The 26476-nt window shown below is 39.0% G+C and overlaps 1 protein-coding gene across 5 annotated transcripts in view; it reads left to right on the forward strand.

The window, feature by feature from the left end:
• Positions 1-26476, forward strand: part of PPP1R12B (protein phosphatase 1 regulatory subunit 12B) — a 214625-nt gene that overhangs the window by 91427 nt on the left and 96722 nt on the right. For 4 of the 5 annotated variants that reach the window (XM_039227471.1, XM_039227472.1, XM_039227475.1 and 1 more), the window contains one exon: positions 2831-3013. In XM_039227471.1, coding sequence (XP_039083402.1) covers positions 2831-3013 — 183 coding nt within the window. Of the gene's footprint in view, positions 1-2343; positions 2393-2830; positions 3014-26476 lie in introns of those variants that run through there. The other variant, XM_039227473.1, reaches the window with a different exon arrangement.

The following is a 26476-nucleotide window of genomic DNA, read 5'->3' on the forward strand; positions in this document are numbered from 1 at the left end:
AAACGCTAACTCTTGTTCCAAAAGCTTCCTATATAGCTCTCTGAAAGTTCTCAGCCAATGAGAGCATTTTGCTGGAAACACTGTGGGAAGGAAGAAATTTGTTTTTGTCTAAACTTTGTTCCCAGGGCAGTGGTGTCTACTCCGTCTAAGGGGCAGCATGGAGGTAATGTGGGCGGGGCTTCATTCAAAAAATGCAGAGGGAAAAAAAGCTGTGGTTCTGACTGTGGCTTTCAACCCTTTATGTGTGGTCAGAGACCTTTTCACTTTGGGGTATAGCAAAGGAACCTCTTTTGGGGGCCTCATATCCAGAATTTTGACTGATTTTTGTCTGTTTATTAGAGTTCTTTCCCTAAAGTAAGTGGTGATCATTTGTTTAGCCAGGAGGGATAGGCTCAGATGGATTATTAATAATAATACTGTACAATTATGTAGAAATTTTTTAAGTCCTCATAATAGTTCATCTGCACAGGCATACTAATATTATACCCATTGATGAAGAAACTGAAACAAAGAGGTTACTGGATTATTAAGAACTTGTTGAACCCTATCATGTGCTAAGCATTGGCTTAGAAACTGTACAAAAATTACATGAGCATTCAGTTTACTCACATGTAACAGTAAATCCAAATAACTGAGGCTTAAATATGATAAAGGTTTATTTTTTTTCTCTCACTTAAAGTCCAGAAATAGGCAGAGCTGGCATCACAACTTCAGAGTCATTAAAGGATCCTGAATCCTTCTGTCTTTCTGCTTCACAGTCCTTAGATTATGGCTTCCATTTCCATGGGTTGCCTCATGTCACAAAGTAGATGCTGAAGCTCTAGCTGTCATAACTGCATTCTAGGCGGGAAGAAGGGAGAAAGGGAGAAATGCACAGAGGGAATGCTTTTAAACTGAGGTTATGCTTATGGCTCACTGGCTACCTTTAGCAGCCAGGGAGACTTGGAAAAGTATGGTTTGTTAACTAGCTACGTTACTTCTCTCAATAAAATGTGGGTTCTATTAGGAAAAAAAAGGAAAATGAATATGGGTTAGGCAACTAGCTATCTCAGGCACACGTGTATGGTTTATAAAGAGGCTCCAGTATATGAGATACCATTCTCATTTTATAGATGTGGAACCTGAGACCCAAAACTTAATCATCTGCCCAAGGTCACACATCTAGTAAGAAACTGAGGCAGGGTTTGAACCTAGATTTGTCCATGTCAGCACTCCTGTCTCTTTCACTATTTTGTTTCTACAGAGCTTATATGTTATTCAGGCTGTATACTAAGTGTTCTACATACATTATTTTATTTAATTATCACAAGACCCCTACATGTTAAGTAACATTATCCCCATTTTACAGATGAAGAGGCTAGAGAAGTTAACTTGGCTGAAATGCAGCCCCACATGGTTCCAGAGCCTCTGACCCCTGCTCTGGAGCTTTTCCTGCTCTGCTCCTAACAATCTACTTATAAAATCACTCTACATTTCAAAGTAATAGTACAAGTCCTATTCTGTAATTTATTAAAATAAAACCCTTGGCATTTCCACAGCAGGAAAAATTTCAGAGAGAACAAAACATGATAGTAATCTAAAAAGAATGTCAGGTAAGGTTTTGATAAGTGTAATTTTTTACAACTTTGTTTCTGGCTAATTTTATTAGCATATCCTGTAGACTTATACATCTTATAAGTCTGAGGAATTTTAATTTCGCCTTTTTTCTGGGTCATCCATTGCTTCTGGAGAAGTGGCTTGTGGTTTTTAATTTTTAGATCACCACTTCAAAACTGTTCTATTTTTATATTTACATCTAGGTACCATATTTAGATTTTTTTATAATCTGATTATTGCTTTCAAGCTTATTCTAATGATGTGATTATTTGAAGATGAGCTTATAGCAACTTATAAGCATTTCTGATAATTGTGAATAGATGAAAAAAACAGATTTTTAGCTTTCATGATTTTCATTGCTTTTCCCATCTCTGTGAATATCAATTTTGGATCTCTGTTACCCCAGCAACAAGCTGTGACATCACAAATGATAGCTTTTTGGGTGGAGAGCCAATGGTTGCTCTCAACTCTTTGTTAAGAAACAAAGATCTTGTTTTCATGTAAATGAGTTTAATTATACAGCTTGCTGTTGGAAAGTCTGTAGTTAAGGTTACATATAGAATCTTAATAGTTTTTGTTTCCGTTGCTCATGTATGCACTTAAGAATACAGACAATTGGGCATTTGCTTAAATGGGAAGAGAGCAGTTGCTGAGCTAGGTGCGAGAGAACTGAACATACTGGGGTTATATTTATCAAATATCTCTGGAATCCAAGACGATGGTCATCTAATCTAGGCTGAGGACTACTACAAAGACTGTCACTGCCAAGAATTGAGGGGCAGGTGGAGACAATATCGTAAGTGACTTTAGTGTTGTTTTCATGTGTGTGGAGAGGCCCTGCTTCTGTATGCGTGTGTGAAGACCAGATGGTACTCAGGAATCATTTAAAGCAGTCTTGCATATGTTACTATCTTGCCTGGTGTCCTAGTTGATTTAAAAAAATTTTTTTAATCTCAGGCAAAAAAAAAAAATGTTCATGAAACAGAACTCTTTGTGCAGAGAGGATATTAGACTTAAGTGTGTAATCATATTGTTCTAAGATTTAAGAGCTCAGAATTAAAAAACACAGTCAACAACAAACAAAATCTGAGCAAGAGGATTCTCTACTTAAACTTAAACTCCAACCCTTTGTCTCTGTGCTAGTGCTTTGTGATGTAGCATGCCTGACCATTCTCTTTCTGCTTGTGTTTTTGGGTTTGTTTTTGTTTTTGTTTTTTGTTTTGTTTTATGTCAGGACTCCTTACAAATCGCAGGCTGACTCAACAGCAGAGAAAACAGCGGACAATGTCTCTTCTAGCACCCCGCTCTGTGTGATCACTAATCGCCCTTCACCCAACACTGCCAATGGGGTTACAACTGCCACTCTGCTCTCCACTCCTGGAACAGACTCCTCGGTGGAAGCCAGGGAGAAGAGGAGGTATGTTATGTACTGATTTCATTTGTGGGGTTCTGCTTTGAGGTAGGAGATAAAGGAGTGGATGGGAAGTCTTTCCCCTAATCCCAAATACATTTATGAAAGCAGATCTTTATATTACAGTTTAGGTTTTGTATTTTGCCTCCAGGAGATTTTTGGCAGAGATCTTAATTATTTCTGATCATTTAACATAGATACTTATTCTGTTATGAATAGAGGCATATCTTTTTTCTATTTTTCTTATAAGAGAAATCACGGTCAGGCATTATTTCCCCATTTTGTGATGGAGAACATGAAGCACAGAGAAGGATCTTTTGTTTTGTTCTGAGGAGTCTGTGAAGACTTCTCTGGCAGCAAAGAAAGGCAGTGACATGATAAAAGGCTCCGAGAAATAGAGCTAGGATATAAAGTTTTAATGGATTTAAGAATACCAGAAAGGGAAGTGCATAGTATGTGATGACATGGTAGGTTAGTGACTGGCTACCCTATAGTTTCTTTAGAGAAAAATTACGACAGAGCTGTCATGAATTGGCATAGGAGAGGTTTAAGGTAGAATCTAAGAAGAACTTTTTGGTTGTCAGTATCAAGAGGCCTTGGAAGATGTAACTAAGAAGAATGGGACATTTTCTCTGCTTAAAAAAGTATAAAAAATAGAGTGCCCTCCATTTGGCTGTTTTGGATCTACTTAAAAACTCAAGCCATGCTTTTTTTAAGACTAGAAAAACAAGTGAAATCATATTAAAATTTAGACTTCAGTTTGATTTCTTTTTAAAAAAATTTTTAATGTTTTATATATTTTTGAGAGAGAGAGGTAGAGGCAGCATGAGCAGGGGAGGGTCAGAGAGAGAGGGAGACACAGAATCCGAAGCAGGCTTCAGGCTCTGAGCTAGCTGTCAGCACAGAGCCCCACGTGGGGCTTGAACCCACGAGTTGTGAGATCATGACCTGAGCCGAAGTTGGACGCTTAACTGACTGAACCACCCAGGCACCCCTAGACTTCAGTTTGATTTCATTTTATTTTGAATATCCAAAAGAAGGAGATTTTATATTTGCTAGTGTGTGTATATGTATAATAAGTCAGGAAGTCTAACTATCTACGAGGTACAAGTTAAACTTTCATTTTTTTTAATGTATTATTCTTTTTTTAATTTTTTAAAATATTTATTGTTGATAGAGAGAGACAGAGTGCAAGTGGGGGAAGGGCAGAGAGAGAGGGACACAGAATCCAAAACAGGCTCCAGGCCCTGAACTCTGAGCTGTCAGCACAGAGTCCGATGTGGCGTTCGAACCCACGAACCGTGAGATTGTGATCTGAGCTGAAATCAGACACTTAACCAAATGAGCCACCCAGGCACCCCAAATTTATTATTCTTGAGAAAGAGAGAGAGTGGGAGTTGGGGAGGGGCAGAGAGAGAAGGGGACAGAGGATCCAAAGCAGTCTCTGTGCTGACAGCACAGAGCCCAGTGTGGGGCTTGAACTCACAATTTATGAGATCATGACCTGAGCTGAAGTCCAGACACTTAACCAACTAGCCACCCAGGCACTCCTTGAATTAAACTGTTTAGATGTTTGTTTATTATAAAGACAATTCTAAAACACATTTTGAGAAGAAGTGGAAGGGAGATGTTAAGTGAATTGAAAAATAGTGTTTCTCTTCTTCCTTTCTTTCCCTTCCTTTCATCCCTTCCTTTCTTTTTTTTTCATTTCTTTATATAAAAATTGGAGAAAGTCCATTTTCAGGGCTAACAGATTGCAAAGTATCATCTTTTAGTTGGTTTCCAGCCAAGGAAATTTTAACAAATCAATCTTGAATATTTAATGCTTATCATTTAATAGCTCAGATATGATTTAGATACTATTAGTTTCATCTAGAAATAAATGCAAAAGAAATATTTTCATTAGCTGAGAAGAACTCCCTTTAAAGAATTCCTTCTGGGCTGAGACAGTAAAATGAGTTGAATTCATCATTAAGATCATGATCCCTAAAATGATGGATAAGTCAGTTTTTTTTTTTTTATCAAATCGCATTATTACTTACTTGCATGCATCATTATTTAGAAAAACCTAGAGAGATGGTTACTGTCTTCTGGGATTTTTATAACCTATGAACAATAAGATAGCATGTGCTACAGATTTTAATTTTGTTTTAGGAGTTTTATTTAAGCCACAAATATTTATTGATTACCTACTGTGTATTACATATTATCATTAGGACAATTCCTCAAGGAGCAGCAAATATAAGAATGAAAGAATATAACTATAAAAATAAATCAAAATGTCAATGATTTATGTGAATGGGGTGTATTAAGTGCATTTTCTAGATGGTGCTACATAATAAACAAGGAGATACTAGATATTTATTAGATAATAAATAATGATATTTAGGCAAATTAGGGTAATGATACAAGATAAATAAAGAGGAAGATTAGATAAATAGCTGTTGGACTCAGTCACTAGCATTCTTTCCTTTCGGAATATTTATTGAGCATTTGTCATTGCAGAGTGCTATGATAAACCCAGATGGTATAGCCATAAACGAGAATAACAATCCTAGCCCTTGGGAAATGGATATGCTAGTGAAGAAAAACAAATGTTAAACAAATAATTGTGATATATACTATGAAGAGGTGGTGTGAGTTGTTATGACAATGTTTTACAGATGATCTGCTTACAGAAGACTCCCCTTTTCTGGCAGGATCAGAGAAGGTTATCCTAAGAGTATGATGCTCAAATTGAATTCTGTAGGACAAATAATAGCTAAGGGAAGGGGTAAGCATTCCAGGCGGGAAATACGGCTATTGAAAAGACAGACACTAAGGTAGGCAGGTGCTTGATCCTTTGGAAAATCTAAAAGAAGATGCTGTGGCTTCATTGCAGAGAGTTAGGGAAAAGAGCAGTCTAAGGTGAGGCTTGAGGAATAAGTAGGAGCTATATAATGCAGAGTCTTACAGCCAAGGACAAGGATTCTGGATTTATATGTTAAGAACCATGATGAGCTACTAGAATTTTTTTTAACAGCTTTATAAAGATAAAATGTATTTACCATATAATTTAAGGTATACAATTCAGTTATTTTTAGTATATTCACAGATATGGGCATCCATTTCCACAGTCAATTTTAGAACATTTTTATTACCTTAAAAAGAAATCTCCTATCCTTTAATTATTGTCCCCCCCTACTCCTACCCCATCTCCCCATTCCTTAGACCTTAGCAACCACTGATCTTTCTGTTTCTGTTGAGTTGCCTATTTTGGACATTTCATATAAATGGAATCAATATGTGGTCTTCTGTGACTGTCTTCTTTCACATAGAGTAATGTTTTCAAGTTCACCCATGTTGAAGCATGTATCAGCACTTTATTCTTTTTTATGTCCAAACACTCTTTCATTGTGCAGGTATACTGCATTTTGTTTGCAATTCATAAGTTGATGGACATTTGGGTTCTTTCCACCTTTTGGCTATTTTGAATAATGTTACCATAAACATTCATGTACAAGTTTTTGTGTGGGCATAAGTTTTTATTTCTCTTGGGTATATATCTAGGAGTAAAATTGCCAGGTAATATCCCAATAGAAGATTTTAAGCAAAAAGATAACATGGTCTGACTTACATTTTTTAAAATTCTGGCTTTTAAACTCTGGTTACAGTATTCCATATGAATTGGACAGGGGAACAGTAAGGAGATTATTGCGGAAGAAAGTCGCATGAGAGAGAACAGTGGCTTGCACAGAGAAAGTGGTAAAAGAGATGGAGAAAAGTGAATGGGCTCAAAATTTATTTAAGAAAAAGGTTCTAGTAACATGGTAGATGGGTTTATAAGGACCCCTTTCCCATTACAAACATAGGAAAATATAGCTGAGTTCAGAAAAGTGAAAGGGAACTACTAGGTCAAAAAAAAAAAAAAAATGGCTCAAGGTTAGTATGAGGCCTATATAGTAGACCTTAGAATTTGGAGGCTCAGATTTTAGTGCCATGTATGGATGTAGGAAGCATGGCTTTGGACTTGGCTAGGAGCTATAACCAAGAAAAGCTGGAGCTCTCCAAGGGCTGCTTTGTACCTTGTCTATGGCCCAAAGAAGTGTCAAGGATGGGGCTTATCCAAGGGTCTGAACAGGGACAGAAAAATCTTTTGGGGGTAATTTTTACTACCCATAGAATATGGAAATCCCAAGCCAAGAATTTAACGTAGAAATTAGGTTTGCACTCTTGAAACTCTGGGGCTATTGGCACAAGCAATTTAAAGCCACCGTGAAGAACCACATTGGGCAACTAGGGTACAAGGGATTCCTGTAAAACAGTTGCCTACCAAGGACAGACTTGCAGAGCACCTTATAAACACTGAAGGAAATGAATGACTGTGACGGAGTTAACAGGGGCAGCTTCTCAGATATATTCTTAGAAGTATTACATGCAGGTCAGTATTTAATAGTTTTGAATGCAGAACAAAAACCTCAAGCTATTATTTAAGTTGGTAACAATAATTAGAAGTGACCAGATACACTAAAGATAGACACATCTATAAAAATGGTAATTTAATCAGAAGTGGTTCCTAGAATAAAAGATTTTGTAGATGTGTTGTACCTATATAGAGTCCTATTTAAATGGGAACCCACGTATATAAGGTACCTAACAACCGTTAAGAGCCTGCCATGTGCCAGCCACAGTGGTTAAAGACACAAGGTCAAAGAAAAACATCTTTCCTGCCCTTGAGGAGCTTAAAGTTATCTATTGTGGGAAGGCAAATAAACAAATCACATAATACCGTTCCGTGTTAAGTGCTCTGGTAAAGATATGTATAGATTGCTATGGGGGCACAGAGGAGGGGAATCTAAATTCTCCTGAGTAGGGTGACAGAAAAGGTGTGCCAGAGGAAGTGACTGCAGTTGAATTCTGAAGGCAACTGGGAGTGAACTACAGGTGGTCATGGGAGGATGGTATATTAGAGGGAACAGGAGAAATTTAGGGAACAAGTTGAATATGCCCAAAGCTGGGAGAAGGCAAAACCAGTGTAGCATTTCTGAAAGTGTCTGTGTGAAATAGATTTAGATGAATTAAAAAAAAAAAAAAAAAAGCCTGTGGTCAGATGAGTTTGTGAAAGAATGGGTTAAAGGAAGTTAAACAGGATTACTCAAAAGCCTTTTCGGGGAGGGGGTTGGGTGTGGAGAGAGGAGTGTGAGCTTGTTAGAATTTACAGCATTTCCCGAATTTCTGGTCCATTGAATAGTTTGTTTCAAAGAAACTAAAGACTGGTATTCCACTGGGTATACTTTGGAAGTTGTGGAGTTAGAGAAGTAGGCAGGAACCAAACCATGTAGATTTCTGCTGTTGGGCTATGCTAAGAAACTTGAACTTCTGTTTTCAGAGCTATGGAATACTACTGAAGTATTTTCAGCTAGGGAATGACTTGATCAAATAAAACATATCATTTAAGCCTTTACAGAATTAAAGCCATTTAGAATTTCTCCCTCTAGACAAACACAAGCTGAAAGAAAAAAAAAATCACATGTTTTGAAAACAGCTAAATTTTCCTTCTGAAAGAGCATGCTGGGTGTTAATTCTCCTCTTGAAGCTGCAGCTTTCTCTGTAATCAGCTCATTGTGGAGGCATTTGGACTCCTGCTGGGAACCATGATGGAGGCCTGAAGGCCGCATTCACAGGTCCAATTTGAAACAATTAGTGAGCACTGGGATAAAAGGGGCTTTAAAACTGTCCACAGCTTGGGGCGCCTCGGTGGCTTAGTCGGTTAAGCGTCCGACTTTCGCTTAGGTCATGATCTCACGGTTCGTGGGTTCGAGCCCGCATCGGGCTCTGTGCTGACTGCCAGCTCAGAGCCTGGAGCCTGTTTCAGAGTCTGTGTCTCCCTCTCTCTCTGACCCTCCCCTGCTCACGCTGTCTCTCTCTCTCTCTCTCTCTCTCTCTCTCTCTCCTAGAAATAAATTTAAAAAAAATAAAATAAAACTGGCCACAGCAAGACCTAACCAGTGGAAAAGTCACCTCTCAGAAAGAATCTCCATTTCCAGTGTCAGAGCACGGGGACTGGGGACTGGGTCTTGCTGTTAAACCTGTCCAGCTGGCTTTTCTTTGCTGAGAATGTTTGATCCTAAGAAGGATAAAAGGGTGTGTGCATGCATTTAATGATCAGTCTCAGCTTTACACCCTGTGTTCTTTCTGTCCGTTTGTTAATATGATTGGAGTTACATTAATAAATGGACAGAGCTAGATACCAAAAAAAAAAAATACATTATGATACCAAATAGTAATAAACAAGGAAATCTTAACACTGGATTTTTCTGGGGAGGGATTATGGGTAATTTTTCTTTTCTTTTCTTTTTTTATTTTTCTCTGTATTTTCCAAAGTTCCAGAGTGATAAAGTATTGCCGTTATAAGGAGGGCAGGGAAAGGAACACTTGAAAAAAAAATTTAATTCCAGGGACAACAGTCTCTTATAATGTAAGTCCATGAAGATGGCCATAATCACTGAAGAATAAACACAAGAGTCAAGAGATTCAAGGTTTGCAGGATTTTAGATAATTTATGATTTTGCTACATAAGCTCAGGGCAGGACTTCTGAAATAGTTTATTACTTTTAAGAAGGGCATAGTTTTGAATTTACAAAGTTCCTTTTGTTTTCTTTCCTGAAAAGCTCAACTGTGCTCGAATGTATTCTCTTTACATGATGGAGAGAATAGGAGTTAAGCTCCTGTTTTACAAATGGAAGCACTGAGACTCTAAGAGCATGGAGTGATTTGTCTAATGTCACACCTTGAGTCTGAGGTACAGTAGAGATCATCGCCCAAGCCTCTTTTTCCCCTGTCACTGAACTCACTAACCATTTCTTCTTTTGGATTTAAGAATAAAGGTTTTGATTTGGGGGCCTTTCCATCTGCATCTGTAGCCCAGAATGCAGCAGTCTACCTTCAAGGCACTGTAATCACTGCCACCCAGTCTTCGGAATGCCCCTGAGGATTACAGAACCCAACAGGGTCATCTGATTGTAAAGGGGTTGACTTGACTGGCAGACAGCAGGACAGAAATGGCAAGTGGCAAGCAGTTGGCAGATAACTGTGTAGGGATATCAGAGCCAAGCGGCAGCTGTCACAGTAGTGCAGTGGTTAGGTTCATTTTCCAAAGCTCCAAGTTTTCCTTAGCAACAAAAATATAAACAGTTCCCTTGGCTAATATTAGAGTCTGATAGCGTCTGCCTTTGATCCTGTTGCTCTGTTTCTCCTCTAACTTTTTCCGTCTCTCACCCCAACCCTGAATTTTACATCTTTTTTTATTGGTGCCCTTTCTTTTCTTTATAGAAATGGCTAAAATAGTTTTTCTCCACAAGAAGCTAAAATTGTTTCTCCCTCCCAAACAGCCCACATACGACTCTGCTTGGTCAGGATATGGTCAGTATTGACTGAGTCGTATATACCACACTTATTGACCTTCTTGAATTCCTCAGGGTCTTTACAAGCTACTAGGTAGTTATTCCTGCTAATGTGAAGCTGTCAGCAAATTAATTTGGCATCATCTTAGGAATGTTAGAAATTTAAACCAAGTAATTAAACACTGAGTCATGGTTTTTTAAAGTCCTTTGACTCATCTCACTGTCTCAAGCTAGAGACAGGCAGGGGTCAAATGGAAAGGCTACTCTAGAAAGAGATTCCCCAGCTCCCCCACTCTCTCAATTTTGGTTCTAAAATAAATATTTTCTTTCTATATCTAAAAGACTGCAAAAACGCTGAGTTTACTAAGTTTTTCTCTATTAAGACAGACCTCTGTCTTCCTAACTATGACTGTGGAACAGGAAGAAAGTGAAATGTATATAGCAGTAGATATATTTTCTACTATATTGCCATTCTGGGGGGTTTGGGGTTGCTTAGATGATTAGCTACTCTATTAGCTTCTTAGCTTATATAGATTGCACATGTGTGGTTCCTTTCTTAAGTTAGTGAGGTCAGTTTCTGTTGTTTTGTAACCAAGGACGCTCCATACTGTGTAATATTTGATACTGTTGATTCTAGGGTGAACATTTTTCACATTTCAGTATCTCTGAAATCATCACGTCTTACTGCTAGTCGTCATTCCTGCACGTGTGTGAATTTAGTCATAAGTGTTCTGTTATTTCCATGGAGTTACGTGCGTTGCTGGTACAAAACATGTCTAAATAAGTCAAAAAGACTGCTTTCAGTAGCTATTAAATCAAGTGACAACAAGTTGATAAAAAGCATGCGTGATTGGCACTGTTTTTTCTTTCTTTTGTGGTATAGTGGCTGTGCGTTTTGCGATTGATGATGTTTTGGAGCTGTCTGAGGCAGTGTGGTACTATTTAGCCAGTGAAAATGATGCTGTTGATCTAGATTTAAAAACACGAAGTGGAAAGTGACTGCTAATGCATATGTGGTTTCTTTTGGGGTGATGGGAATGTTTTAAAATTGATTATGGTGATAATTACATAACTGTGAATATACTAAAACCCACTGAATGGTACGCTTAACTGGGTGTGTGAACTGTATCAATAAAGCTGTTTAAAAATAACACTAAGACCATTTAGCTCCACTGAACTGTTCTGGGAAGAAGACGTGGATGAGGCCTGTGGAGAGTTACTACGTTAAGATTTAAGGGACTTGAACTTCCAAGTCTGTTATCTTTTTCCTGTATTCCTGTTGCTAAACACAGCTACTGAGACACAAACTCACTTCGTTTTCCAGAGACAATGGCATGTGTCACGTAATTCCTCGGCACACCACTTAACAGCTCAGGAGTTGAGGCTTTAAATGTTTCCCCCTCCCCTTTGGGACACACACATTCCAAAGGATCAGAATCCGTCCCCTGATGCAGCTGAGGCTCTGGTGGTTCTGTCCTAAGTCCCCAGCCACTTCAGAGTAAAGTGAGCAGTCACCTAACACCTGCTACTCAAAAACCCTTATCAGCTATGTTTTTACAGTTAATCTCCTTCTGATAAAGTGGTTCTTTTTTCAGAGCTGTGAGTATTGGTGACATGTGGGAGGGACCAGACTTTTGTGCCCTCTCTCAAACCCTCTCCCCTCTCTCTCCTGCCAGTTGATTTTCCCATGTTAGAAAAAGACAGTCACTTGTAACAATCTCCTAAAAGTAGCTCTGGTGTTTACTAGGTTACTAGGGAAGGACAACCAGAGGAGTGGCCACCTGTTTGTTGAAAATTGGGTTTCTGGGAAGCTGCCGCACAGGTGTGCGGCAAGGTGTGTCTGAGGTAGCTTGACCTGCTCCCCCCTAGAATGATTTGATCTGGCAGTGGAGTTCTTTACTGTTCCTGGTTTTATGGAAATCCAAGGCACAGGAAGTTGATGTTTGTGTTCTGGGAAATGGAAACAAGCCTCTGCCATAGTTTACTAGCATCTTCTATGTTTGGGAGCTAACTCTCGCTGTGCTGAGACAGCAGGACGTACTGGGCGTGGAATAGCAGAAGCAGCAGGTAAAATGTCTTTGCTTGATGGCTTTGATATCCTAGGTGTGTGTTTCTACCCTCAGTCCTTTTCCTGATGGTCTTCTGGGAAGCTGACTTGATTGCATACATTATTGTGGTTGTGGTGTGGTTGGGGGACTTGGGAGAGGGTGAGTGTAAGAATAAGGGGGTACGGTGTTGAGAATAACTGGTTTAGAACTTTCCTGTTATTTCTTCATGTTCAAGAATTTATTATTTATTTTACAGATTTTTATTTACCATTTTTTTAAATGTTTTATTTCTGAAAGAGAGAGACTGAGCAAGGGAGGAGCAGAGAGAGAGAGAGAGAGAGAGAGGGAGACACAGAATCTGCTGCAGGCTCCAGTCTCTAAGCTGTCATCACAGAGCCTGATGCAGGGCTCGAACTCATGGACCACAAGATCATGCCCTGCATTGAAATCAAGAATCAGACGCTTAACTGACTTAGCCACACAGGTGCGCTGATATTCCTGAAGTATTTAAACATATGCACTGACTTAAGGATCCCACCCAGTAGGTTAGAGTAGCCGAGGACAATTAAGAATTTCATAAAGCAGAAACATGCTTCTCTTTTTAAGAGGAAACCGATATCAGTAATGTAGGCTTTTTTAAAAGTTAATTATTTATTTTTGAGAGAGGGAAAGAGAGAGAACACAAGAGGGGGAGGGGCAGAGAGAGAGGGAGGCAGAGGATCCAAAGTGGGCTCTGTGCTGACAGCACGAACCCACAAACCGTGAGATCATGACCTGAGCTGAAGTCGGACCAACTATGCCAGCCAGGTGCCCCGGTAATGTATTCTTAAGTTGGATGAAAGTACATGGATGGTGGTCATATTCTTTATATCTTGTAAATTGTTAAGTGTATATATTTTAAGTAAATAAAACAAAGAAACAATGTGTTGGATATGTAGGGCAATTACAGGGAGAAGCTGGTTTAGGTAAATGAAAGGTTAGGCTGCTCCTGGAGTTGGCCTTTGAACAGGAAATTACAAAACACAGAGACTAGCTCATTGAGGTCTTGAGGTCTGGGTGAAAGCTGTTTGCATACCACACACTGTACAGTCACATTGACTCTTCGTGGAAGTAAATGTTTTCTCATACCTGTAAGATGAGAAGTTTCCTAATTGATCTTTTATGCTCAAAGGACCAGTTTCTAGACAGAATCCAAAACTGCTGAGCCAGGCAGTAAAGAAGATTCTAAGCTGATGGGTAGTCCTTTCAGCTCTGTAGAGACTACTCATTAGACTCTTTGAACTCAGCCTATCAAGAGCTATACTGTTCTGCTTTTCTTATCCCCCCCCCACTCTTCTTGCATTTTTGTATCTTTGATAATTGCATCATTTTATGTACTCAGAAAACTCAGTTTCCTGAACATGTTTTATTTTTATGCCCCTCTTTGTCTGTGCTCGACTTTCTGGAATGGCCTTCTGTCATCTTCCCTGTTGAACAGAATTCTGTTCATTCTGTAAGAACTCCTGCAAGTTAAACCCCACCGCTGGCTACCATGCTTCCCCAGCTCCAGGCTAAAATCTATTCTCTCCTCAGTGTTCTTCCGTAGCACTTTTCTTAGAACTGGTTTAACTAACTCATTAAATTGTCTCTCTTCATGACTACATTGTGAGCTTCTCGAGGGTGCTTTTTATTGTTGTTTTTTTCCATATCACGGAGCCTAATATCTAGTAGGTGTTGGGTAAATATTTATTAAAGAGTTTCTCAGTGAAAAATAAGCCCCCAGGTAGTAATCTTCTGTGTCCAGAAGATGGCAGCAGCAGAACATCAGTCGATCTACTTTGTATACTGCTGCTGAAGCCCCTATTTTGTGTTAGAAAAGGTTGCAGAGAAGCGTATTTACCCCATTCAGTGTTAAATGTTTTAATATAGGGAGTGCAGATGTTTTCTGGTATATGGAGGCTCTTTGTGGACTGCCGTGGTGCTTCTTCACAAGAGAGCAGCGGGCTACTGGGCTGTAAGGCAAGAGGCCTGCCTCATTTACCCTCCAGCTGAGCACGTGATTCCTGCCTTCTCAAGCAAGGCATTTAACTTCTTTAGGCTCAGTTTCTTAATTGGTTAATCAGTGGAGTTAGGAGATTTGTAGGTAATATTGGATTCTAAAATCACAGGCTTCTAAGTCTTCAGTGACTGACCAATTATGTGCTCAGTATTGTGCTGAGAACCATGGGTATATTGAGAAGGGGATATATCCTAGGTTGTGCCTTGAAGATCAAGGACATCAAATATGCACATAGTAAACCACGCATACACATTAAGGAGCAATATATCCTTGAGTGCAGAATTGTGTTCAGGTATATTAGGAGTTTAGAGAAGGTGAATGGTATAGGATGGTTAGGTTAGAAAGGACTTCATGACACCAGTTTAGATAGACTTTGAGTTGGCTTTCAAAACTATGAAAGGTTTAAATGGGGTAAGAGGATTCATACTTTTGAAAGCCTGTTATGTTATATACCAGTACCCTCCTAGATGCAATTAATCTTCATCGCTTTGTGAGATAAGTATTATTATTTTCTTAAAAGATACAAGAAAATTAAGGCTCAGATAGATTGTGGAACCTGCCCACAGTCACAGAGATAGTAAATAGAAAAACCAGGATTCAAAACCAGGTCTCTTGGACCTCAAAGCCCATGCTTGCTGTCCATCACTGAGCAGATGCATGCCAAGGTTCAGTCTTAGTTGGGGTGTTCTGTACCATAAGCTAGCATTGAGCACAGTGGTTACAATCTCTTGATACTTTTTGAAGGGAGGCAAAACTTCTAGGAAATGAGTATTTGTCTTGGGAGCTACCCCTTCTGAAAATAAAGAAATTTTAAACTTTCTATCCTCTCTGAAATCGAAATAGGAAATCAGGGCTTTGGGGAAACAAATGAGAAGTTGTCTTATAGGTCCACTGGCTTAGTCAGTGTTTTATGAGGATTAAGGATATAAGAAGTTTTGGAAGAATTGCAGAGCCGTGGGCAGGTTTACTTCTATTTTAAGACATATTTAAAAATTGGAACTGGATGACAGCAATTACCTGAATAATTCATTGTTTCTGGCTTGTATTTAAATCATTTTTCCCCCTCTTCCTCAGACTCTTTTAGTTAATCCTGGGTAGTTTACTGACCCAGCTCTTTAATTTGTTTCCTCTGAATAAATCTTAGTCTTTTAACCTGAAAAAGGAAAATTGAATGTGATTCACAAATCTGGTGCACTTGTGCCAAAAGTGGCTCACTGCTTACTGACATATAAATAAAATATAGCAATAGCTCAAGGAAGCCAGGGAAGAACTACATCCCTTTATAATAAAGCTTACAGTGTTTAAAAGAAAAAAGCATTTGGCACCCAAAATTCATAAGTAACGGGAAGCAGAGCTGCAAGCTGAGCTATATCTATGACGCAAATACTTCTGTACAAAGATTGTGTTTGTCCTTGATAGGTGCTTGTCTCTCCCATCTTAATAGACTTACCTTTGGCACTGTACTGGCCTCTGGGGTTACCATGTCTCACTCTGCCTTTGCTCTTACTCTTGAAAAGCCCTCTCATTTCACTTCCTAGCCTCCTATTCACTTCTCAGCCTATTAAAATAGAAATTCTGGGGGCGCCTGGGTGGCTTAGTCGGTTAAGCGTCCGACTTTCGCTTAGGTCATGATCTCGCAGTTCATGGGTTCGAGCCCCGCGTTGGGCTCTGTGCTGACTGCCAGCTTAGAGCCTGGAGCCTGTTTCAGAGTCTGTGAGTCCCTCTCTCTCTGACCCTCCCCTGCTCACGCTGTCTCTCTCTCTCTCTCCTAGAAATAAATAAAACATTTAAAAATAAATAAATAAAATAGAAATTCTGCCCCACTCGCCTGTCCAGTGAAATTACTCTAGCAAAGGGCTGTGTGGTGGCGTTCCTAATGATCAGATTCCTTATTTGCTTCATTTTTTGCCTTAAACTCCCAGCAGCATGTTACAATGTTGGCTTCTGCCTTCTTAAATCTTTATTCTACCTTGACCCCTGAGATACCATTCTTTTTTGGCTCACTTCTGTCCTTTCTCCTCCTCCTTTGTGTCCTTTTTAGCCTATTTTCTTCAGCAAACACTTTACATATTATTCCTCGGGCTTCCTTCTTTTCTTTTCTCAGGACTGTCTAGCTTGTCTTGTCCACTCCAGTCGCCTCAGCTGTCAGTCTTGTCTGTATTTCCAGCCCAGACTTCTCTGCTGATTTTCATGACACTGTATGGAAAGGGCTTGCTTAGAATAGCGCCTGAGACCTAACAATAGCCGTTTCTGGCCACTGTTTTCCTTTCCCCCATACTTCCTCCTCAATGTAAAGTATTGTTACAGGTGCACATTTCTTGAAGAGTTCTCGAGTCCTCTATAGAGAGTATAAACAAACCAAACCAAACTTCCCTCTGACCTAAAAAGGCTATAAAGAGGAAAGTCTGTTTTCATTTATTATAAAAAATCTTTATTAGTGGTCCTGCATAAGTGTCACCCAATTGAGAAACTTAGAAAAGAAACTAGAAGCCTTGTCTTTTACTTCCCACCAAATCCTGTGTGTCATTCTCAAGAATCCTTCAAACCTGCCCTCTCCTCTCCATCCACAGTGCCCTCTGTTAACTCCAGCCCTCCCAGCTGGACCCTTGTCCTTGGCCTTCTTTTCCCCTGGCCCCTCCTCCCAGTCCATCCTCTACAGTGCACTCTCCTGCTTGGAATCTGAGAGTATTGCCATAAGCAATGTCTTCCCCCACCTTGTTTTTTAGGAAGCCTCTTCCCAATCTCTTTAGATTTGTTTCAGATCACCTCCTCTATGTTTTATTTCTCACCCCACAGATGGTGCTGGGTTTCCTATCCAGAACATGATCTTTTCATGGCATGACATTTCTTATCTTAAATCTTAATTATCACTACTTTATATGTACAGCTTCCTCACAAGATCCTGTTGGAAATCAGGCCTTCTTTTGAAATACAGTATCTGCAGTAGGTAAAATAAAAAGGTAGGATGGGAAGATGGTTGATTTAGAATGAAGAAAATGAATGAATGGTCCAACATGGTTATCCAAGCTTTATAAAATGGTAAATAAATGAATAGGTAATTGGGACCAACTCAGACTCTGAATTTCCTCCATAACCTTAATTCAGTTCAGTAATCATGTCGGAGCACCTGCTTTGTCTAGGCACAGTGCTAAATGTTAATGATGTAATGACAAATAAAAAATAGCCCCCTCTTTCTTAAAACTTAGAGAAGAGTGGCTAGTAGTAGATAGAATGTAGGGAATTTTTTTTTCACTAGATCTTAGGCTCATTTTTTAGGCTAACACCTAATTTAGTGGGTTAGGGCAGTTATTGGTTTATATTGTCACTTTTTTCTTAAGTTTATTTACTTTGACCGAGAGTATGAGCAGGGGAGGGGCAGAGAGAGAGGGAAAGTGAGAATCCCAAGCAGGCTCGGTGCTATCAACATGGAGCCCAATGAAGCCTCAATCCCACCAACTGTGAGATCATGACCTGAGCCAAAATCCAGAGTCAGATGGATGCTTAACTGAATGAGCCACTTAGGCGCTCCTACATACTACTTTTTAGTATGAATGAAAAAGTCAGTGCATTCCTTCAATAGCAAGTTTTAAAACTTTTTGTGTGGCTCAGTCGGTTAAGCATCCAACTTCAGCCCAAGTCATGATCTCAAGGTTTGCGAGTTTGAGCCTCCTGTCAGGCTCTGTGCGGACAGCTCAGAGCCTGGAGCCTCCTTCAGATTCTGTGTCTCCCCCTCTCTCTGCCCCTCCCATGCTCATGCTCTTTCTCTCAATAATGAATAAAAATGGTAAAAAAAAAACAACAACAACAACTTTAAAAAGACCCCTTTTTGTGTAATTACAAAAAATTCCCCTTAGGCTGAGACTTAGGGAAGACTAACATGGCATGAAAATTTTAGGGGGGATGGACCTGTTCTATCCCTTGATTGTGGTGAGGTTAATATGCACTTGTCAAAACTCATAAGTCATAGACCTGTATACTTTTTAGGGCAAATTTTACTGTGTGTAAATTATACCTCAGAAAACCTGACTTTTGAAAAGTGCTTCTGAGTCTTAATTACAGGAATCTGAGTCATCATCTGAAAAGTGGGGTGATTGGATAAGAAAGATAATAGATCTGTTGTAGAGGCCTTCCTGAAGATAAATCTGATTTGGGTCCTTTAATGGGTTATTCCATTTTAGACCCTTCTCTTCTTAACCCAAGTTTCAGAAAAGTCCAGAAATCTCTGAAACTGTTGGCAAAATTTTGTTATATGTAATTGCTTCCTCCCCACTCCTTCCCCAGGAAGATGAACAGTTTAAATCTGGTTGGTATAAGTATGTTACTGTTCAATAAAGGTTAAAAACCACAGGTTTGGGTATTCTTCCTATTTCCCAGGTGCCCCGTTTTTCCCGAGGTAGGCCATGCTTGTGATCACAGCAGCAGGAGACCAGTTTCTGGAGTTGGGGAGAAGAGTCCATGAGTCCAGTGACCTTATCATTTAGAGCCCACCTGGTGCTAACACAGGCCTGTTCCTAATTCCCTACTTACATGGGCTAGAGCCCCCTTTTCTTCCATTTAGGTTCTTTCTTGAACCTAAACACTATGGTTGACCTAAGGGCATTTTTTTCTTGAAATATTTATATTACTTTAGTATATCCTAGAAAGTACCTGTGCTTTCTATGTCTCTGTCGAATATGACAATAAAAGGCTTTTTCTAAGTGTGGAATGTAAGTAAGTACATCTTACGCCTTGAAACAGTCCTTTGATTATTAATGATCAGTTTTTAAAGTTTACAAAATTGTCTACAATATGCATATTTTATGTAGAAAATAGAAGTTACCTGTAATCTTACCATTCAGCAATATCTCTGCTAACATCCTCATGTTACATTGATTTTGAGATTGTTATTTTTTTCTTATTAAAATATTATTATTAAATATTACAAATACCAAACATATCAGTTTTCTGGCCCAATCAAGCCCCAGCTATGTTAGCTTCAGTGTTTTTAAAAAAAATTTTTAATATTTGTTTATTTGAGAGAGAGAGAGAGTGTGTGTGTAAGTGGAGGGGCACAGAGAGAGGGAGCACAGAATCATCTGAGCTGTCAGCACAGAGCCCAATTCAGGGCTCAAACCCACAAACTGTGAGATCATGACCTGAGCCAAAGTGAGCCGCCCAACCGAGCTACCCAGGCGCCCCAGCTTCAGTGTTTTTTAAATAAAATACTAAAAATATAGTTGAGGCCCGTGTATGTTTCCCTGGTAACATCCCCTGGACTCACTCCCTAGAGGTGGTCACTATACGGAACTTGGTGTTTACCATTTGCAAAGTTTTATTAGTTATTTTTATATATACACATATTGCTACTTTAAAAAATTTTTTTAATGTTTATTTTTGAGAGATAGAGAGTGAGCAGGGTAGGGCAGAGATAGAAAGAGGGAGACACAGAATCTAAAGCAGGTTCTAGGCTCTGAGCTGTCAGCACAGAGCCCAAGGCAGGCTTGAAGTCACAAACCGTGAGATCATGACCTGAGCCAAAATTGGACACTTAACCAACTCAGCCACTCAGGCACCCCCACATATTGCTACTTTTACATGTTTTTGTTCCTTATATGAATTGTATCGTTCTGTACACATCATTCTGAAACCTGCTGTTTTTACTTCGCATTCTTTTGTTCATTTTGAAGGCTCACTTTATTGTGTAAATATACCACAATTTAGTTTTGTTTTTTTTTCTACTAATGGACGTTTAGGTCATTTTCTTTCTTTCTTTCTTTCTTTCTTTCTTTCTTTCTTTCTTTCTGTCTGTCTGTCTGTCTTTCTTTCTTTCTTTCGCTAATACTAATTACACTGCTGTGTACATTCTTGTTCATGTTTCCTTATCTAAATGTTTCTCAAGGGTGTTTATTTTCAAATGGAATATCTGGATCTGAAGAGTGAGTGTGTCGTTACTTGAGATGCCAGATTGCTCTCCTGTTTACGCTCAGCAGCAATATATGAGAGTTTTTACTTCTTTACGACTAATGTTATACTTGATAATGTCAGTCGTTTTTACTTTTGCCAATCTAAGGAAGATGAAGTGGTTTCTCTTTGTTTTAATTTACATTTCATGATCATTAAGTGAAACTGAACATTTTGTTTTATGTTTATAAACTTTTGCAGTTTCCTGGTTTGCAGATTCCCTGATTATATGCTTTGTTGATTATTTTGTCTTGGATTTTTGGTCCTTTTTAAAATGGGTACCTGTTTTTTACGTATTCAAGATACTAATATTTTCAAGTTATGTATCCTTGGTAGTTTTTAGTGTGTCTTCCAGTGTCTGCAGAATGCTCTGCTGTATGAATGTTCCATAACCTATTCAGTTGTTTCCTATTTTTTTTATATTTGGATTCTTGCCATGAATATTTGTGTGTTAACTTTCTTGAATTTTTTTCTTAAAAAAAAAAAAAAAAAAAAAGGTTCACTGGTGGTGCTGACATTGACCTGGTCTGGTTTGTAGTTAGTAATAAATATTTGAGACAGTTGGCCAAGCCCTGTTGGTACAGCCTGTGGGTATGAAATAAAGCAACACTTGTGCTTTTGGCACCTGAATCTGCCATTCTTGGCATCCCTAACACCTGTCTGACCAATGAACTAACTGTAGAGTGACCTATATAAATAAAATGTTGTCATTTGTGAAAGTGGCTTTGGCACTTGATGCTGGAGTGTTTTTAATGGAACAAATGTTCAGAAGTCCAAGAATTCAAGGTGATACAGTACTTATCAAAGGTAGGCCACAAGAAACACCAGACTCACATTGTTTGTAAAGCAAAAGATGTTCTCTGAGCTGTAGTTTGGTGCTGTATAACTTAAGAGTTTAGAGCAGGGATCAGCAAACTTCTTCTGTAAAGGACTAGACAGTAAATATTTGGGGCTTTGTGGGGCCATATGGTTTCTACTGCAACTGCTCAATTCTGCCTCTGTAGCACAGGCTTGCCCATTTGTAAATCGTCCATGACTGCTTTGGCACTATAGCGGAGTTGTTGAGTAGCCTTGTAAAGCCTGAAAGAAAGGCTGTCTGACCCTTTGCAGAAGTTTGCAACCTTGACACTATTGACATTTTAGCCAGTTCATTCTTTGTCATTGTCCCCTGAGGGGAAAAATTATTCCCTGTTGAGAATTCCTGCTCTAAAGGATTCAGGAAATGCTTAGTTTAGCCAAGGGAAATCCTCCCTCCTTTTTAAATAATTATTCTGATTAGCGGAGTTGCAGCTTTGATTCCTTGCTTAAACTTCAGCTCTGATCTCAGTGTTGAATTAGAGAAGAGAACATGTCACAGGAGCACTTGAATACAGTTGTCCCTAAACTATGACTTCAGATCATATCCTGATATGTGACACATATCATATCTAGAAGTCTTTCTGACCTCTACTTATTAGCTTCTCAGATCGAGTAGTACTTACAGTCTCTATTTAGCTTTAAGCCATCTATGCCAGTTCTGAAATTTGTCCCTGCATTTGTCTGTCATGTGTTCTTTTTTGTCTCTCTCTTTACCACTGGTGACATTTGCCAGTTGGCTGGGCCTGAGCGAGACTCTAGTGAGGTAGTATTTACAGCCCACTTGGGTAGATGCAGCAACTAGGATAGCCCAAGGGCAGATGAAATAATATCCAGAATGAGAATGCTGCATCTCACTTGCTCTATCTCTTTCACATGAAGGAGAGTTCCCCCCTCCCCTCTGTTTGAAATGAGAAGTAGTATTGATTGGTTTGGTACAGTGTATAAAATATGCATCTAATGGAATGATATTTTGGGCTCTATTAACAGCATTGGCTCTGCTGAGCCCCAAGATTTTTCTTTCCCTGCCTTTTCTCCTCCCCTTCCTTTCCTCCTCCTTCTTAGTAGCAGGTTCTTAGCAAATTGCAAGCTTTGCCTCTGGCTTGCTGGATAGCAGTGGAAGTGCAAGCCTTTTCTAGTTTCCAAGGGAGACCGGGTGCTGAGATTGCAGTCTTGCCCAGCAGCCACTTACCTTTCTTGCTATTCGTCTCCACACATCTTTTGACCTTCATTCTGCTATGCAGGCCTGCGTGAGGAGGTAACAGTCTGTTTTCTCGGCGCTCTCTTTGTGAAGGGGGCAGAGGGAAAGGAAAGTAGGGTGGTTCGGGGCAAGGCATGTGGGGTTAGCAAAGTATAAATGCTGCCATGAAGAAGAAAGTATCTCTGAAGTGTGCTGTATCTGTGAGCTTGATCCTATTTGCTGTATCTATAAATATCTTAAAGATAGGAGCCCCAGCACTACATTATACAACTTAGAAGCGCCACATATAAAAATGCAAAATTACTGTAATAATACTTCTGAGAAGCGCAGAAGAAAAATGGGAACTTAATCTTTAAGAAGAAAATAAAATCAATTGGTTTTAAACTTAACTGGCTGACAAACTGCATTCTGTTAGGCTTATGTTATATGAGCTGAATCTGGTTTTCAGGTTTAAGGAGAGAGTTTGGTGATAACGTCTCTTAATTGGATTCTCAGGAATTCTGGAGCCATGCTGTCCAATATGGTAGCCAGTAACCATGTGTGGCCCTTTAGATTTAAATTAATTAAAAACTACACAACTTTTCCATTATCATACAAAGTTCTGTTGGACTATACCAAAGAAAGTGACCTATCGGATACAGGAAATTTATTATCTGACTAGAACCAACGAATGGGCATTTTAGTGAGAAAACTTAGAGGCTGTTTGTCTAGAAGCAGCATAAATATGGATTCACTGTGATTTAAAGTTACATGGGACCTTAAAACTATAGACTTACTCCTTGTTTTGTAAGTGAATAAGCTAAGGTACCAGGAAATTAAATGATTCTCTTAACGATGAACAAGTAGTTAATGGCAGAACTGTAACTAGAACCCAGGTATGTGTTCTTTCTACTGTACCACAGTGTTAGCATCCCATTTAGAAACAGCAAGGAAAACCTGAACTAAAACCTACCTGATAGGGCACTGGCAAGTGTAGAGTTAACGACATCCTCTGAAGGAGAATTTTGTCCCTCATATCACCTGTCACTTACAGGTTTTTTTATGGCACGTGTTGGTGGCAGCCTCTGGAAATGTAAAAACCATTCGTTCCCCAGATAGTGTTGATTATGGTATACTTTTGGGAGGGGAAGGTACTACTCAGGGGAAGGTAGGAGAAGTCTAATGCAAGACAGACATCTTTATTCACTAATTCTTGATATTGCTAGATTTGGAAAAAGAAATGTCTTATCCATAAATCCACATAATTAGGAGAGCATGGTCCTGGGTGGAATTGCAGTGATGTAAGATAAGAAACACTGTAGTGGAAGCAGGAGACCATGGTTATAGTCCCTTTGGTCTGTGACTGATTAGCACTATGACCTTAGGTAAGTATATTAATGTTTCCTTAGGCTTTGATCAACTCGTCTGACAAAACGAGAATCTGACATCTCTAGGTGAAGTTTTAGAATTAAATCAGATGGCATTAAAAATTTTTTTTATTTATTTTTGAGAAAGCGTGAGTGGGGGAGGGGCAGAGAGAGGGAGAGAGAATCCCAAGCAGGTTCCACACTGTCAGTGAGGAGCCTGATGTGGGGCTCAAACCCACAAACTGTGACATCTTGACTGGAGCTGAAGTCAGATGCTTTTAACTGACTGAGCCACCCAGGCGCCCCTAAATCATATAATAAAGCCTCTAGCCACAGGTTTATGATTCTGTTATTCCTCAAAATTGTCACCCTCTCTCCTATAGTTGTCTATATATACTTCCTGATGGATGTCGAAGCAGTTCTTTTTGGCCTTCCTGGAATAGCTTTATCTATGTATCCTTATAGATAAGATATAGTCCAAGGAATGACAAGCTGTCTTATAAGACCATTAATTATCCTGTAATTAATGACTATGGCCTCACAAGTGCTATAAAAGACACACACTCAACGTAGTCCTTCCCTGTTTGAAGCTAACCATTCAAGTACCTTCTCTGTTCAGTACAGATTTTAGATATAGGACTCCTTAAAGCTGTTTCAAAAACCAATTTCCTGTTGGTAGATTCCCAACAAAAATTTTATTTCATAATTCTAGGGAAAACAGCTTTTGTTCTTGCCTTGGAGATCACGGAAATTTCTCTCTCATTCTTCTACTTAAAAGTAGTTTTATTTTACTTAGATAGCCTTTTGAACCTTCATGGAGAATATTTTCAAGGGAGTTAAGACCTCTTCCAAATGAATTATCAATTTCTGGTAAAAATAATTAAGGGGAACTCCTTTTTAGATTAGATGGGATGGATATTACAGTACACTCAGCCTTTCTTTTCTAAAATACCACTGCTGAGCTTTTAATGAGGTGATGAAAATAATATAGTGGGAGGAGAGGTGGTGCTCAGGTAGCAGCAACAGCAGCTTAGCTGCGCTGAGTCCTTGCTCTATGCCAGCGAGTGTTCTAAGTACTTCATACGCTTTTTATTTAATCTTCCCAACACCCCTCCCTATACCTGCTAATATCTGTTAACCTGTTAATATCCTCATTGTATAAGAAACTTGGGTTTAGAGTACTTAAACAGTTTATCCAAGATCTTCTAGCCAGCAGTTTTATTCCTGTGCCAGGGTACTTTATCACTGCACTGTCCTTGTCAGAAGATATTTTAAGTCTTCTATTATTATTTATTGTGACTTTCTTCACTGGTGATTTGCTAGGCATTTTGTTTACACTGCTTCTTGGAACAGAATTAGTCCATCTGTAGTATATAAAGGGGCCCTATGAATTTTAGACACAGAGGACAAATTATTTTTGTGTAGTCATGTTAATTTCTGTAATTATTTGAATTCCATTGATTATGAAACCTCAGAGTAATAGCGAGTACAAAGAAAAATGCTTCCTATCCTCAAGGAAACATAGTAGACAGATACACTAATCAAGGGATTTTGGCATTGGAATTCCTTTCTATGCCACTGAATTGGGGACATTAGCCTAGTTTTATCTGGATGTAAGAAGGCCAGAGATCTATGTTAAAGCCATGGCTTCTGTTATACTTTGTATTAAACCACATTGTGAACACAGACCTGTCTTCTTTTCACAGCAGTAAAGATTCATAGCAGTCGTGTAGCACTCTGATTTCATGGATGGCTCAAATGCTTCTCAGAGAGAGCAAGGTGTGTTGAAGGTGGGTTTGGCCTAGCATAGGAGTTGCCCGATTTTTTCTAGAAAGGGCCAGAGAATGAATATTTTAGGCTGTGCAGGCTATTTTGTGGCCTTTGCAAATATTAAACTCTGTCACGGCAGTTAGGTAAAACTATTTACAAAAATATGGCAGGCCAAATTGGTTCATGACCAGAGTTTGCTCACTACCTGGTCTTGATTTTAGAAAGTGCAAGGACTTGGGCTCTACCAGAAACCTAGTGTGACCTCCAAGGCAGCCATAATTAGGTGCATCACTTTTGTGAACCTTGGAATCCACATCTAGGTAAAGAAAATGAATGAAAATGTTTTTTTCTTCCTCAAAAATATGTATAGATTCAAGTACTGGAGGCTTCCAGGTTCTGTCTTTAGATTTTTTTTTTTTACAACTCAAATCATAAGCATTTCATATATTGATACAAGTAACAAAATCGTATATGTGATATTCACTAAAAAAACCTAAATACATAGATACATACATAGATAACAATCCAGACATGTATGTAATAGAATGAAAATGGATTATTTTCATGTGGTGGAATTTTCATTTGTTTTTGTTTTTGCAATTTTGTCTGTTTTCTAATTTTTCTATGAAAAACATATATGGCTTCAAATACCCAAGACTTCAAGTCGGGTAAAATGTTATTGATCTTACCTACTAGGCCTGCTTTTACTAACTCTGTTTCTCTTATTCAATTAAACTCTAGAACAGGCAGTGGGATAAGCCAGTTTGAAGCTCTTTTCTTTCACTGTGGCTCCTGCCTAGTACTGAAAGGATAACAGAAAGGATAAAGAAAGGATAACAGTAAAAATTAAATATAATAGTGATGGTCTATATATTTTGCAGGGAGAAAT

Source organism: Hyaena hyaena, unplaced genomic scaffold, assembly GCF_003009895.1.
Source record: "Hyaena hyaena isolate Hyena2069 unplaced genomic scaffold, ASM300989v1 scaffold_28, whole genome shotgun sequence".
NCBI lineage: Eukaryota > Metazoa > Chordata > Mammalia > Carnivora > Hyaenidae > Hyaena > Hyaena hyaena.